The sequence below is a fragment of the Thermothelomyces thermophilus genome, chromosome 3, assembly GCF_000226095.1.
Source record: "Thermothelomyces thermophilus ATCC 42464 chromosome 3, complete sequence".
Taxonomy (NCBI): Eukaryota; Fungi; Ascomycota; class Sordariomycetes; order Sordariales; family Chaetomiaceae; genus Thermothelomyces; species Thermothelomyces thermophilus.
Genome location: NC_016474.1, coordinates 2872362 through 2886357, shown reverse-complemented (window position 1 = coordinate 2886357; position 13996 = coordinate 2872362). Strand labels below are relative to the sequence as shown.

At 35.6% G+C, this 13996-nt stretch overlaps 1 protein-coding gene across 1 annotated transcript; it reads left to right on the top strand.

Annotated features, from left to right (window-relative positions):
* Nucleotides 1-3794: 3794 nt before the first annotated feature.
* On the top strand, nucleotides 3795-13409 carry MYCTH_2126919 (uncharacterized protein; the record flags this gene model as incomplete). Its single annotated transcript, XM_003663100.1, has 2 exons — nucleotides 3795-3800; nucleotides 13254-13409. 2 exons carry the CDS (start codon nucleotides 3795-3797, stop codon nucleotides 13407-13409), a joined length of 162 nt encoding a protein of 53 aa, XP_003663148.1.
* Between the last annotated feature and the right edge of the window lie 587 nt (nucleotides 13410-13996).

Genomic DNA, 13996 nt, shown 5'->3' with positions numbered 1-13996 from the left:
CCAAATTGATATTATAACTACGGCTATTTCAGTACTTGATTGGGCCATCTTATGATTAAGCCAAAAGATCCATCCTTTTCTCTATACCTATAGTCAAATTGACTAGGAATTCAACAGGTATTTGGCTCTAGACTTCCTATAGTATTATAGCTATCTAAGCCACCGTCTTAATCCGATACCGCCTTTCAGAGATTCTTATCTTCATCTAGTGCTAGATATTTTTAATTAGACTAAGGTCTAGGTTCTATAGTAGCTACTAGAGTAGCCGAACCTTAGTAGCCCTCTTTAATAGTTAAATAAACCCCCTATAGTAATTTATTACCTTATCCTCTTATAATTATACTTTAGAGCTATATATTAACCTTATCTTATTATAGAAAGGAAGGAAGTATAGTATAAAGATCTGGTCGGTATATTTAAGTTGGTTTAACTAGATACCCTAGGGTAGGATAATAAGAGGTCCCTTATATAGCCTATAAAAATAGCCCTAAACGCTAACTTTAGTTTGGCTACTCTTAAAGGTAGGGAACAGATAATTAGGATAGTATTCCTCTTATAGGTTTTATATAATATAGACTATATAGCTCTCTTAGCTAATTTTAAAGTAGGCCTTATCTAACTAGTAAACTAGGGCCTAGGGAGTCTATTTATTCTGTTTAGCAAAGAGGAGCCGTTTTTTATATTAATAGCTAAAATATATAGCTTTTTCTATACCTTATAAGGACCGTTTCTAGACTTCTTAAGGATAGCTTAAATGGTAAAGTTACTAATCTACTAGCCGGATTTAGAAGGCGTTATAAGTGATTTAAGAGTATCTATTTAGTAGATTATTATATACTATAGAAGATACTAGATAGCTTAATTATCTAACTTAGATAGTCTTCTAGATTTAGGCTTTAATTAGAATAGCTTATTAGCTCTATTAGTAAGGTTATATTTAACTTTCGAGATAGTATAGTTAATAGTCCGTTTTAATAAGCTGGTATAGGCTATAATGGTACTTCCTTTTAATCTAGCCAAATGGAGGCTGTAAATTAGGGATCTCTAGGCTTCTATAAGTTTCCTACGAGTAGTCTTTAATCTAGGAGCTATCTTATAGTATTAAAGAAAAGGTTAAAGATAGAAAGGTCGGTATAACTATTATTAAAGTTAAAGAGAGGGTAGTTAGTTAACCTGATTTAGAAGTCGCTTACTAGGGTTAAAGTAGGCAAACACTTTTCTAACCCTACTATACAAAATATATAGATCTTACCTATATAGTAGGGTTAGAAAAGTGTTTACCTACTTACTTTTTCTACTTTCTAACTTTAAAGACATATAGAACATATAAAATAGAGCTAAACTATACCAAATTGATATTATAACTATAGCTATTTTGGGAGTTAATCAGGCTATCTTTGATTAAGCTAAAAGGTTTATTCTTTTCTTTATATCTATAGTTAAATTGACTAGGAATTTAATAGGTATTTAGCTCTAGACTTCTTATAGTATTATAGCTATCTAAGCTATTATCTTAATCTAATATTACCTATTAGAGATTTTTATCTTTATTTAGTACTAGATATTTAATTAGATTAAGTTCTAGGCTCTATAATAGCTACTAAAGTAGCTAAACTTTAGTAGCTCTCTTTAGCTATTAAGTAAACCTCTAATAGTAATATATTACCCTATCCTCTTAAAATTATACCCTAGAGCTATATATTAACCTTATCTTATTATAAAAAGAAAAAGAATATAATATAAAGATTTAGTTAATATATTTAAGTTAGTTAAACTAGGTATCTTAAGGTAAGATAATATAAGTAATTTAAAGATATCTATTTAATTAGTTCTTATATAAAAGGTACTAGAAAGTTTAGTTATCTAACTTAAAAGGTCTTCTAAATCTAAGCTTTAATTAGAATGGCCTATTAGCTTTATTAGTAAGGTTATATTTAACTTTTCATATGGTATAATTAATAGTTTATTTTAATATACTAATATAAGCTATAATTATACCTCCTTTTAATCTAGCTAAATGAAAGCTATAAACTAAAGATATCTATTATTATTATTATTATCATTATTAATACTAGCCTTAGAGAGCCTATAGCTTGGCTGCTTCCTAGCCTAGTTTAAAAGGGCTAAGACAATAGTCCTCTATAAGCCTAGTAAACCCCTATAGGCCTACTTTACCCTAGGTAGCTATAGGCCTATAGCACTCCTACTAATAGTAGGCAAGGTACTAGAGGCTATAGTTACCTAGAAGGTAATAGCCATTATAGAGGCCTATAGGCTTCTCCTAGCCAAACAGATAGGTAACTAAGAACATAGGTCTATAGAACTAGCTATACGGCTTGTTATGACAAACCTAACTTAGACTTCTTCTAAAAGGGTTTAGACGGAGGTAAATTAAGCGGGACAAGCGTACAGGTCGTCTAAGGGATTCGGTGAAGCCAAAGGGTTTACAATAACACTAGAGTTGTCTCTCATAGTAGTCAGCGATGCTTAGTATAAGTACTGTAATTGTAGGTTACTATTACTGGTAAACTCCCAGAGTCTACTATAACGAGTGATTATTTATATATATATATACTTCTGTCGGTCGCTTATAGTCCCCTTTTAGCCCGTCCTAGGATCGCCTTTAGTAGCTAGCTATCCTCTGCTATCTTTCCCTTTTAGCAATTGTTCGCCTGTGGTAGCCTGCGCTCCTTAGCGATCCCGTATTAGCCTTACTCTGTGCTCTTCTTGATTAGTAGCTTATTTAGCCTGCTATACCCTACTAGGTCGTAGTATATAGTTAGCTCATAATATAATGCCCCCTCTTTAGGGCTTTTGACCTAAAAGCTTCTTATAACTTGTTTTAAACACTACTAATACCCCTTTTTCCCCTATAGGTAATGTCTTTCTTCTGCTAGCTTCCTTCTACTATAGCTAATCGTATTCCTAGGAACTATTATAATCTTAAGCGCGAATGACACGTTATTATAATTAAGATTAAATAAGAGGGTTATAAGGTTACTATACCTTATAAACGTTATTAGAATACGAAGTTATAAAAGTATTATATAATAATAGAAGGTTTAAATAAGTATTAGAACTATATTTATATAGGTAAGAAGTATAGTAGCCCGAACATTATAGATACCTATAGGTTCTTTATTATTTTCCTTCATAGTCCTAGGTTACTAACTATATTAGTCCTTTCGAATTTGTCAGAGTAAGAGAAGGTTTCGAAAGAGATTGCTAAGACCAAGGCGCTTCTCGCTTAGACGCTAAGCCGCTTAAGTCGATTACATCGTTTATAGCAATCCCTATATGATCGTGGTACCGAAGTTTTTCATCGTAGCGTAGCTTGTTTAAAGGAGGAGGAAGAACTAGATGCTCCTCCGCCGATGTCGGAGACGTAGACCCTAGCAGGTTAGGCTTAGGTATTAGATACTTTTGACGTGCTTGATTAGGAGTTGATTAGGTTAGATCCCGGTCTTAATTCTAGCAGGTTCTCCTCTTTCTCTATTAGAGAATAGGCTTTAGAGCTAGTTTTTATAGCTAGTTAGAATTCTACTAGTAGAACTACTCTAGTTTCTTAGGGTAACTTAGGTTTTTAATTAGTTCCTATAAGTTATCTTTTAGTCTAAAATCAAGCTATTTAACTAGGTATTATAATTCTCTATTAATAATATATAAATCTAGGATTTCTTTAACGTCTTATTCTTTCTCTTTGTCTTTTACTTCGATATATATAGTAACCTTAGCGTTCTTTAGTGCTAGTTCGAGAAGTGAAATATAAAAAATATTTATCTATAGTTATATAGATGACGGTAACGATAGTCGGTAGTTAAATATCGAGATTCGTTTTTTAATAACAAAGGGTCTAACCTTTTTAAAGTTTAGCTTCGTGCTTAATCATTTAATTTATAGGTTTTATACAATTAGATAGACTTTATCTCCCCTCTCTAGGCAAGGTCCCTTAAGCCTATATTTATTATAGTAGTTCTTTATTCTAGTTCTGATAAACTTGAGTTCTTTTTTAAGCTTCTTATATAGTATATATATTTGTTTTACTTTAACTACTACTCTTAGCACTATAACCTCTAGTCCTTGCCTAAGGTCTGCTTTATATCTATAGTTCGCGAAGAACGGTATAACTTTAGTCATTTCTGTTAGCGTTATATTGTAAGCGAGTTATACTGTTAGCAATAGCATGACCTAGTCGTCTTGCTAGTAGTTGACGTAAGAACGGAGGTATTACTTGATAACTTAGTTTAGTCGCTTTATTTGTCCATTAGTCTGTAGGTAGTATGCCGTTAATAGCTTGCTATTAATACCTAATCGTTATATTAACGCTTATTAAAACTTCGATATAAACTTGATATCTCTATTAGTGATCTATTCCTATAGCTAAGCGTATACTAATACGACTTGCCGATAGATCACGTCTACTAACTATTCTGCTATCTAGGACTCCTTATAAAAAAAGAAGTATACCTATTTAGTTAGGCAATCTACTATAGTAAGAATACCATCGTAGATTACCCCTATAGCCATATCCTTAGATTCTAGCAGTTTTATAATAAAGTCTATTATAACTAAACTCTATAGTTTATTAGCTATTAGCAGTGGCTGAAGTAACCTATATAGCTTATATTGTGTCGTTTTGCTTCGATTACAGATATCGTAATTCCGTACGGCTTCCTTAACTTGTACCATTAACTATAGAAAGTCATAGTGTTTCTTGACTTGTACGACAGTCTTCGTAACTCCTTTATATCCTCTAAGTTTCGACTTGTAGAGGTCTTAAATCATTTATAGCTGTTAATCTTTATTATAGATATACGCTTTACCTTAGTACTAGAGTTTCCTATCTTTTTCTTCCACTCTGTTAGGTACTACTAGTCTAGGTATTACTTAATACTATATCTTGTTAATCCTTTCTTCTCGAAAGATTACGTAATATTCTAGGAACAAGTTAAGTAGATCATCTTCTATAGGTGTCTATATTTCGTGATATAGCGTTCCGTCTATTCGTTCCTTGAATAACGGTGGCATTATTTCTGTTTGTCCTTCCGTATGATCCGTTCGTTGGCTTAAGGCGTCTACTTATACGTTCTCTTTACCCTTCTTATAGTAGATCTTAAAATTAAATTCCATAAGGAATTCTGCCTATTATATTTGTCGTCTATTAAGCTTCTTTGTTGTTATAAAGTATTATAAATTCTTATAATTCATATATACTTATACTAGTTTAATCGTACTACTAAGGTATAGTTGCTATTCCTTAAAAGCTTCGATAATTATAAGTAATTCCTTATTATAGATTAGATAATTAAGATATAGTCCATCGAGCTTCTTTGAAAAGAAGGCTATAGGATATAGCTTCCCTTATTTGTCTCGTTATCCTAATTATCCTCTAATAGCATAGTCTAAAGCGTCCGTTTCTACCTTAAATAGCTTCTTAGGGTCTAGTGATACTAGTACTAGATCTTTAGTAATGGCGTCACGGATCTGTATAAATGCTTACTCGTATTACTCTTCCCATTAGAATTTAGCATTTTTCTTGGTAAGTTTATATAAAGGTTATACGATTGCTCTAAAGTTCCTAATGAACATCTGGTAGAAGTTTGTAAACCCGATGAAACTTCGTACTTCTGTAACTAACATCGGTCGTAGCTAATTCTTAATAGCTTCAACCTTCGAAGGTTCTATCTAAATTTGTCCTAAGGATATCTCGTATCCTAAAAATACCGTCTTCCTAACGTAGAATTTACTCTTTTCCTTATTAACTAATAGCTTATATACGTATAACGCGTCTAGTACTACTCTTATATACTTTTGGTGTTTGTCTATCGTTTTAGGGAAGATAAGTATATCGTCGAGATAATATACTATAAATTTGTCGAGAAAGGGTCGGATAGCTTGATTAATTAGGGCTTAGAACGTTACTAGCGTGTTTATAAGTCTAAATGGTATAACGAGGTACTTATAATGGCTATAGGGTGTCCTAAAGGCCATTTTCTACTCGTTGCCTTCTTTGATCTATATATAGTTATAGGCCGATGGCAAGTCAAGATGTATAAAGTATTAGGCTCCTGCTAACTAATCTTAGAGCCGTAAGATTAGCGGTAATAGGTATCGGTTTTTTACGGTCTGTTCGTTAAGTTGCCGATAGTCGACATATAACCGTAGCTTTCTATCTTTCTTAGATATAAATAGGATTAGGTAGCCTGCTAGCGATGTTAATAGGTAGATATATCCTCTTTAAAGGTTCTCCTCTAAATGTCGCTTAAGTTCTTTATTCTAAGTCTAGCTTATATAGTAGATCTTAAAGAACTTTAGTCGTACTCCTTCCTTAAGCTTAATCTTATAATCCTATAGGCCGTGTTCTAGTAATCCCTCTAGATACTTTGGTTTAAATGCTAGGTATCCTTTGTATTCCTTTGGTACTTCCCTAGTCTTGTCTTGTCTCTTAGCTTTCTAATAGTATACGAACTTAGTTCTGTCTATAGCGATGCTAGCGATTTCTCCTATCTTAACCTATTACTCTAGTTATAGTGCTTTATATTCGTTAACAGAGAGAATAGCTATTGGCGGTTTAGCTCGTTCCTCCTATCGTAACGTCGGCGTCGTTATACCGCTTCTTTTAGAGTCTGTAGTAGTCTGCCTACTATTATTTATCTCTTATGGTAGATCTGTAAGATATGCCTTCCCTTAAGTATCGTCTGCTCGTAATCCTTATACGCTCCCTATCTTACTAGTTAAATATAACTCCGTTCGGGGTCGTAGGTAGCTACTATTCTTCTAGCTAATGTCTAGGTTATAATCTTTATACTATAGTAACCCTAATATTATATCTTTATCGTTACCTATATCTACGATGCTAAATATAATTACCATAGTCTTCCTTACTATAGTAATATTAATTAGTTTAGTCTCTCTATATACCTATTATATTGGAAATAGCCCTTTGACTATACTATGCTTCCATTTCATTCTCTAGGGTATCTGTAGCTAATTTACAAGCGTCGGCAAAATCAGGTTTATCTCTACTCTACTATCCACTAGTATAAGCATTTTATACTGTTTCTATTATGTTGTTATCCATAATCGCCTGTCTTGCTACTATCGTCTAAAGATTATAGTAATTTCCTATATTTCTGCCGGGAGGTCTCGATATAGTAGTCTCTTACGCTAGTTCCTCCTATACTACGTTACTACTTGCTACTATATAGGCGTTAATAGTTTTCGAGCCCTTTGAAGGGCCCTAACCTATTTTTTAGGTTAGTATTAACTTCTTTGGTTGTTTAGCTAATAGTAGCTTCGTCGATCGTGCTCATTTCTATAAGCTATTAAGTGCTTATAGCTTCCTATCGTTAGGTCCGTTCTGCTTTCAGTCGTACGTACTATAGCTTTATCTAAAGCTCCTAGATCCGCGATTTCTTTTCGTCCGTATAGTAGAGGCAATCGTTACTCTAGTATAAGTCCTATATATCTTGTTCTATTCCGTAGTACCTAGGCTAGGCTCGTTTTAGTACTACCGTAATACCTTCTAGATCGCGGGCTTCGATCTTCTAGAGTAATTCGGCCGCTCTGTTTCCTATATTATAGACCTATTCTATAGGGTAAAGGCTTCCGTCCTCATTTCCTTGTCAGGTCGGCCAGTGATTGTTTTCGAATTTGTCGCGAAAGTAGTATCAGCATTCGTATAATATATACTAGAACTAGGGCACTTATATATATACCTTATATCGTAGGTATAATTATATAGCATTGCCTAGAAGGTATTAGAATTCTTTTCTAAATCCTTCCTACTATATATAGACTATAGGTACTCTAATGCTAAGGTAGGAGTATTTCTTCTAGTAGTTTTCCTATATATATTTATTTTTTCTATGGTTTATATATATAAACTAGTACTCTAGGTTCTATATGTCATAGCTAAGTTACTAATCGTCAAAATACTCGGTATAGCTGTTAGGCCTATCATATATTACAGGCTATTCCCCTTTAATAGTTTCTACGATATGTCGGAGTTCCCTTATCTCGTCCCTCATCTTATCGCTCTACTAGGTAAGTCAAATTAAGCGTCTATCCCGTTCGTATAGTTCCGTGTTAAGCCGGAAAACTTCGTTACGGTACCATTCGATTCGTTCCTAGAGGAATAGAACATTAGGTCTAGGTCTTTCGATTCCTTAGGTGTCGGTCGTCTATAATCTATCCTACCTCTAGGTAACTATAAAACCCTACTACCTCAAGGCTAGGAGAATCGAAATTAGTAATATATATTCTCCTACTATATCCTATTCGGCAAGACCTATTTCTAGGTCTATAGTAACTAGTTCGGAGTATAGTACTTATTTATCTTTACTATCGCTATCGTGTCCGAGACTGTCTATATTACTATCCTTGTTTTCGTAGCTTATAGCTACTACTTCGATAATATCTTTAGCGGTTTTATTAATAGCTATAATTTCCTTTTTAGGGACTAGTTTCTAGTCTTTCTTTAGGTTTCGACATTCTTATTTATAGTGTCCTTTCTTTCTATAGTTATAGTAGGTAACGTTAGACTTATCTTTAGTCGTCTTCTTCTTATCTTACTTCTATGCTATATCTATATCTATAACTCTAAGGTATATTCTATATAAGGTACTAATATATACTCGTTTTTTCTTGTCGTTAGCCTTGACCGCGGTTCTGTTTATCTAACCTCGTTTCTACTATTCTTATATATAAAGTTAATTATTAATCTTCATAGCCTATATGATATATTTATCCAAGGTCTTAGGCCGGTTATACTTATATAGCTCGTCTTTAACCTTTTCCTTTAAGCTATTATAGAATAGTTATATTAACGCTTTATTGTTAAGCTAAGACTTAAGTATATCTTATCTAAACTATATAGTATAAGAGGCTACTAACTTAGTTTATTAGAGATTAGTAAGTCTTTCTTATATATAAATCTTTTTATCTTTATTACTAAAAACCTTCCGAAGCTCTTCTTCAAACCAGTTATAAGATCGAAAGACTGCCTATATAAACATATCTCGGTTATCTTTATCTTCCTTAGTAAGATAGTCGTTCTATATAGGCTTAAACCATCTAAGTACCTTGCCCTCTAGTCTTATAGCTATATAGAGGACTTTAGCTTTATCGTCTAGAAACTTGTCGTCATTAAGCCAGAAGTAGGATTAGAGGTTCGTCAGGAATCCTACAAGATCTTCCTTGGTTCCTCTATATTTGCTAGGTAATTTGATCTTGATACGGCTCGCTTTAGCGCCTTAAAGTACCTTGATTTTGGTATAGGCCTTGTTAACTAGCTTCTACGAGTGCTTTTCGCCGTTCTCGAGTTCCTTAATCCGAGCTTAAGCAACCTTATCTCTCTAGTCCAATTCCTAGATCTGCTACTAGAGTTAACCGAGCTAGGTAAGCAGCTATTTAGCTATAACGTTAGTAGCTATATTAATATCGAGGTCGAAATTACCTCCGTTCTGAGCTATAATAGAACAAAGGGAGTAATAGTAACGTATGACGAACCTAACTTAGACTTCTTTTAAAAGGGTTTAGATAGAGGTAAATTAAGCAAGATAAGTATATAGGTCGTCTAAGGGATTTGGTAAAGCTAAAAGGTTTATAATAATACTAGAGTTATCTCTTATAATAATTAATAATACTTAGTATAAGTACTATAATTATAGGTTACTATTACTAGTAAATTCCTAGAGTTTACTATAATAAGTAATTATTTATATATATATATACTTCTGTCGGTCGCTTATAGTCCCCTTCTAGCCTGCCCTAGGATTGCCTTTAGTAGCTAGCTATCCTCTACTATCTTTCCCTTTTGGCAATTGTTCGCCTATAGTAGCCTATGCTCCCTAGCGATCCCGTGTCAGCCTCGCTCCGTGCCCTTCTTGATTGGTGGCTCGTTCAGCCTGCTACGCCCCACCGGGTCGCGGTATATAGTTGGCTTGTGACACTTGTTACGGCTTAGGTCTAGGAGGCTTAGAGGTATAAGGTGGCTGCCTCCCTCCTATAGCTTGATATCTTAAGGGCTTTCGATACCGTTAACCACACCCGGCTACTAGCCACTTTATAGAGCTAGGGCTTCCTAAAGTAGATAGTGGTCTAGGTTAAGGAGTGGTTATAGGATAGGGTGGCTATCCTTTACTTCGATAGCTAGGAAATAGGGGATATAATAGTAAGGGCTAGGGTTCTATAGAGGTTACCCCCCTCCCCTATACTATTTATCTTCTATATAGCCTCTCTCTACTAGGCTATCTACTAGGCTAGCCCTACGGTTAGTTTAGTAGGCTTTGCCGACAATACTAACCTTCTAGCCTTTAGGAAGGCTAAAGAGGCCTATAATAGTTAACTATAGAAGGCTTAGAAGGCCTACCTATAGTAGGTAAAGACCTAGGGTATAGCTTTTACCCTAGAAAAGTGCAAACTTATTTACTTTAATAGGGGCCAGAAGTAATAGTTATAACTACTAAAGCTCCTATAGCCTAAAAAGGGTACCACTACTATAGCCCCTTTAAAGTTAGCTAGATTCCTTAGGGTCTAGCTAGACTAGAGGCTATAATAAGGCCCCTACTATTAAGCTAGTACCAACCCTCTAGGGCACTACTTAGTACCTCTAGAACTAAACCTCTATCTAATCAGATAGGGAAGAGCTTTAGCTTAAAAATGTCTAGGGCATCCGAGTATTCGCGGCCATAGTAGGCAAGTCCGACCATCTAGATAGTAACGGCAATAGAGATAAAGGTAGCGATAGCGATGTCCCTCTAGACAGATGTAGAAGAGTTTACTTATATAGAAAAGAATATCCCTAACTTACGAAGGAAAGAAGAACTATATCCCGTTATTCAGATCTATTAGAGTAAACAAGTATTAAAAGCTATCTATTATCCTTATCTATATGTCTAATGCCTTTAGATAGGTAACCTCTATTTATATCTATCGTATATAATAAAGCTCTATGGAACTAGAAAAACAAAAACTATACCTTATACCTCTCTAGTTATATCAAGAACTTCTAGCCCTAGTTTATACTTCTCTTTCGAATTTGCCTTAAGGCTCTTACTAGTAAATATATATCTAAAACCTTACTTATATTCCTTATAATGCCTAGCCTACTTAGCTCTATTATTACCTTTAGGTAAGGGCTATTTCTTAGATACCTAATACCTTTACTAGGCTTTTATTTTGGTATCTAATATATTCTAGCCTATAAACTATAATAGGTACTTAGGAACTAGCTCTAGATCTTTAGGCCCTAAACATTCGAATAATAAAAGCTAAGTCCATTTAGCTAGATTATCGTTAGGATAATACTAATAAGTCTATTCTTTCTTAGCGGCTTAGGTCAAGTATATCTCCTATATTAGTACTAGCTTACTTAGCTTTGCCTTAGTCTAATTAGGCAGCTATTATATTACTAAGGGCGCCTACTTGACTAGCTACTACTATTATAATGTGACGAACCCAACTCAGACTTCTTCTGAAAGAGTTCAGACGAAGGTAGATTAAGCGGGACAAGTAGGCAGGTCGTCTAAGGGATTCGGTAAAGCCAAAGGGTTCACAACAACACTAGAGTTGTCTCTCACAGTAATCAGCAATACTTAGTATAAGTACTGTAATTGTAGGACAGGTTGCTATCACTGGTAAACTCTTAGAGTCCACCGTAACGAGTGACTATCTACATGTATATATAATCCTAGGATCACTAGCAGTCGTAGTGATCCTCTATACTGGCTTACCTGGCTCATGTCGTAAGCTAGTGATCCTCTGCTAGGATCATTTCTTGCCAAGTGTAATCCTGTCCTGATTAGTCTATCATTCCTTCGGCTTGATTGGCCCGTTTGTGCAAGTGGCTTAGGCGGCATCTGTATGTATATTTCCGTGACATAGGTTTAGGAGGCTTAGAGGTATAAGGCAGCTACCTCTCTCCTATAGCTTAATATCTTAGGGGCTTTCGATACTATTAACTATACCTGGCTACTAGCTACTTTATGGAGCCAGGGCTTCCTAAAGTGGTTAGTAATCTAGGTTAGGGAGTAGCTATAGGATAGGGTAGCTATCCTTTACTTTAATAGCTAGGAAACAGAGGATATAGCAGTAAGGGCTAGGGTCCTATAAGGGTTACCCCTCTCCTCTATACTATTTATCCTCTATATAGCCTCCCTCTACCAGGCCATTCGCTAGGCTAGCCCTATAGTTAGTTTAATAGGTTTTACTAACGATACTAACCTCTTAGCCTTTAGGGGGGCCAAGGAGGCCTATAATAGTTAGCTATAGAGGGCTTAGAAGGCCTACCTCTAGTAGGCAAGGACCTAGGGTATGGCTTTTGCTCTGGAAAAGTACGAGCTTATCTACTTTAATAGGGGCCGGAAACAGTAGTCGTAACCGCTAGAGCTCCTACAGCCCGGAGGGGGTATTACTACTATAGCCCCTTTAAAGTCGGCCAGATTCCTCGGGGTCTAGCTAGATTAGAGGCTATAATAGGGCCCTTACGATATAAGGGTAGCTAAGAAGTTAGAAACCTAGGAGTTTGCCCTAACTAGGCTTGCTATAAAGACCTAGGGCCCCGGCCTCCTACAGGCCTACAAGGTCTATACTAAGTGTATCTATAGCGCCCTAGCCTATAGAGCCTTGAACTTCTATAAGCTTACCAAGCTAGGGGGTAAGCCGGAAGGCCCTGCTAGGGAACTATTAAAGGCCTAGTATAGGGCCCTTTAAGTAGTTACTAGGGCCTATAAGGCTACCCTTATCTAATGCCTCGAAATAGAAGCCTAGATGCTACCCCTTAACCTCTATCTTAATAAGAGGCTAGCTAACTTCAAAGCTAAACTTAACTAACCACTCTTATAGACCAAGGCAAGGCCAAGGGCCTCCTAGGTCCCTACAAAGGCTCTTATCCAACAGGCCTATAATAGGCTAAGCCAGAGGTTCCAGAGGAGAAAGACTAGGGCAAAGGGCTAGAAGCCAAAGCCTATAGCCCTAGAGGTAGTAGACTAGGGCTAGAAGTTCTTAATATAACCAAAGGGACACAGGGTACAGTTTTGTTTTTCCAGTTCCGTAGAGCTTTACTATATATAATAGGTATAAATAGGGGTTGCCTATCCAAGGGCGCCAGACAGACAGGGAGATAAGAACAACAGATAGCTTTCAACACTCGTTTACTCTAATAGATTAGAGCAGTAGGATGTAGTTCTTCTTTCTTTTGTAAGTTAGGGATATCTTTTTCTACGTAAGTGGACTCTTTTACGTCTATCCAGAGGGACATTACTATCGCCGCCTTTGCCTCTATTGTCGTTGCCGTCCAGATGGTCGGACTTGCCTACTATGACCGCGAATACTCGGACGCCCTAGACTTTTTAAGCCGAAGCTCCTCCCTATCTGACCAGATAGAGATTTGGTTCTGGAGGTGCTAAGTGGTGCCCTAGAGGGTTGGTACTAGCTTATATTTTTAGAGGCTTAATTAGGGAAGAATATAGCTCTAAGTCTAAACTAGACTACTAGACTTTGAGTATAGTAAGATAGTAACGTTTATAATAGAGGAACGAAGATATATATATAGAGGCGTATATGGTAAAACTATTAAGAAAGTAAGAAAAGCAAATATAGGTGCTAAGAGATCGGTATATCTAGTAGTAGGCTAAGGAACTACTCTTGCCTTAATATAATAATACTACTAGTAAAGATGGTAAGAATTGTAGGATGATAAGTTTAAAGGAGTTCGACATCTGTCTAGAGGGATAGAAACTCTAAAATGCGGATTAGCGACGCTAGAACTATTTGGGATTTGGAAACGAGATTTTGGAATTATATAGGCATTAGAGGAGAGCTTTGTAGCTATCCTAGCCCTAGTTACCTTGGTACTAGCGCTTATTAGCGAAGGTATATCTATTTATATACTACTACTCTTTAATGGTCTAATATAGATTTATCTTATTATTTTAGAAGTTCTAACTTTAGGGATTAGGGCGTTATTATTATAGGGTATCTCTTATTAGAAGGT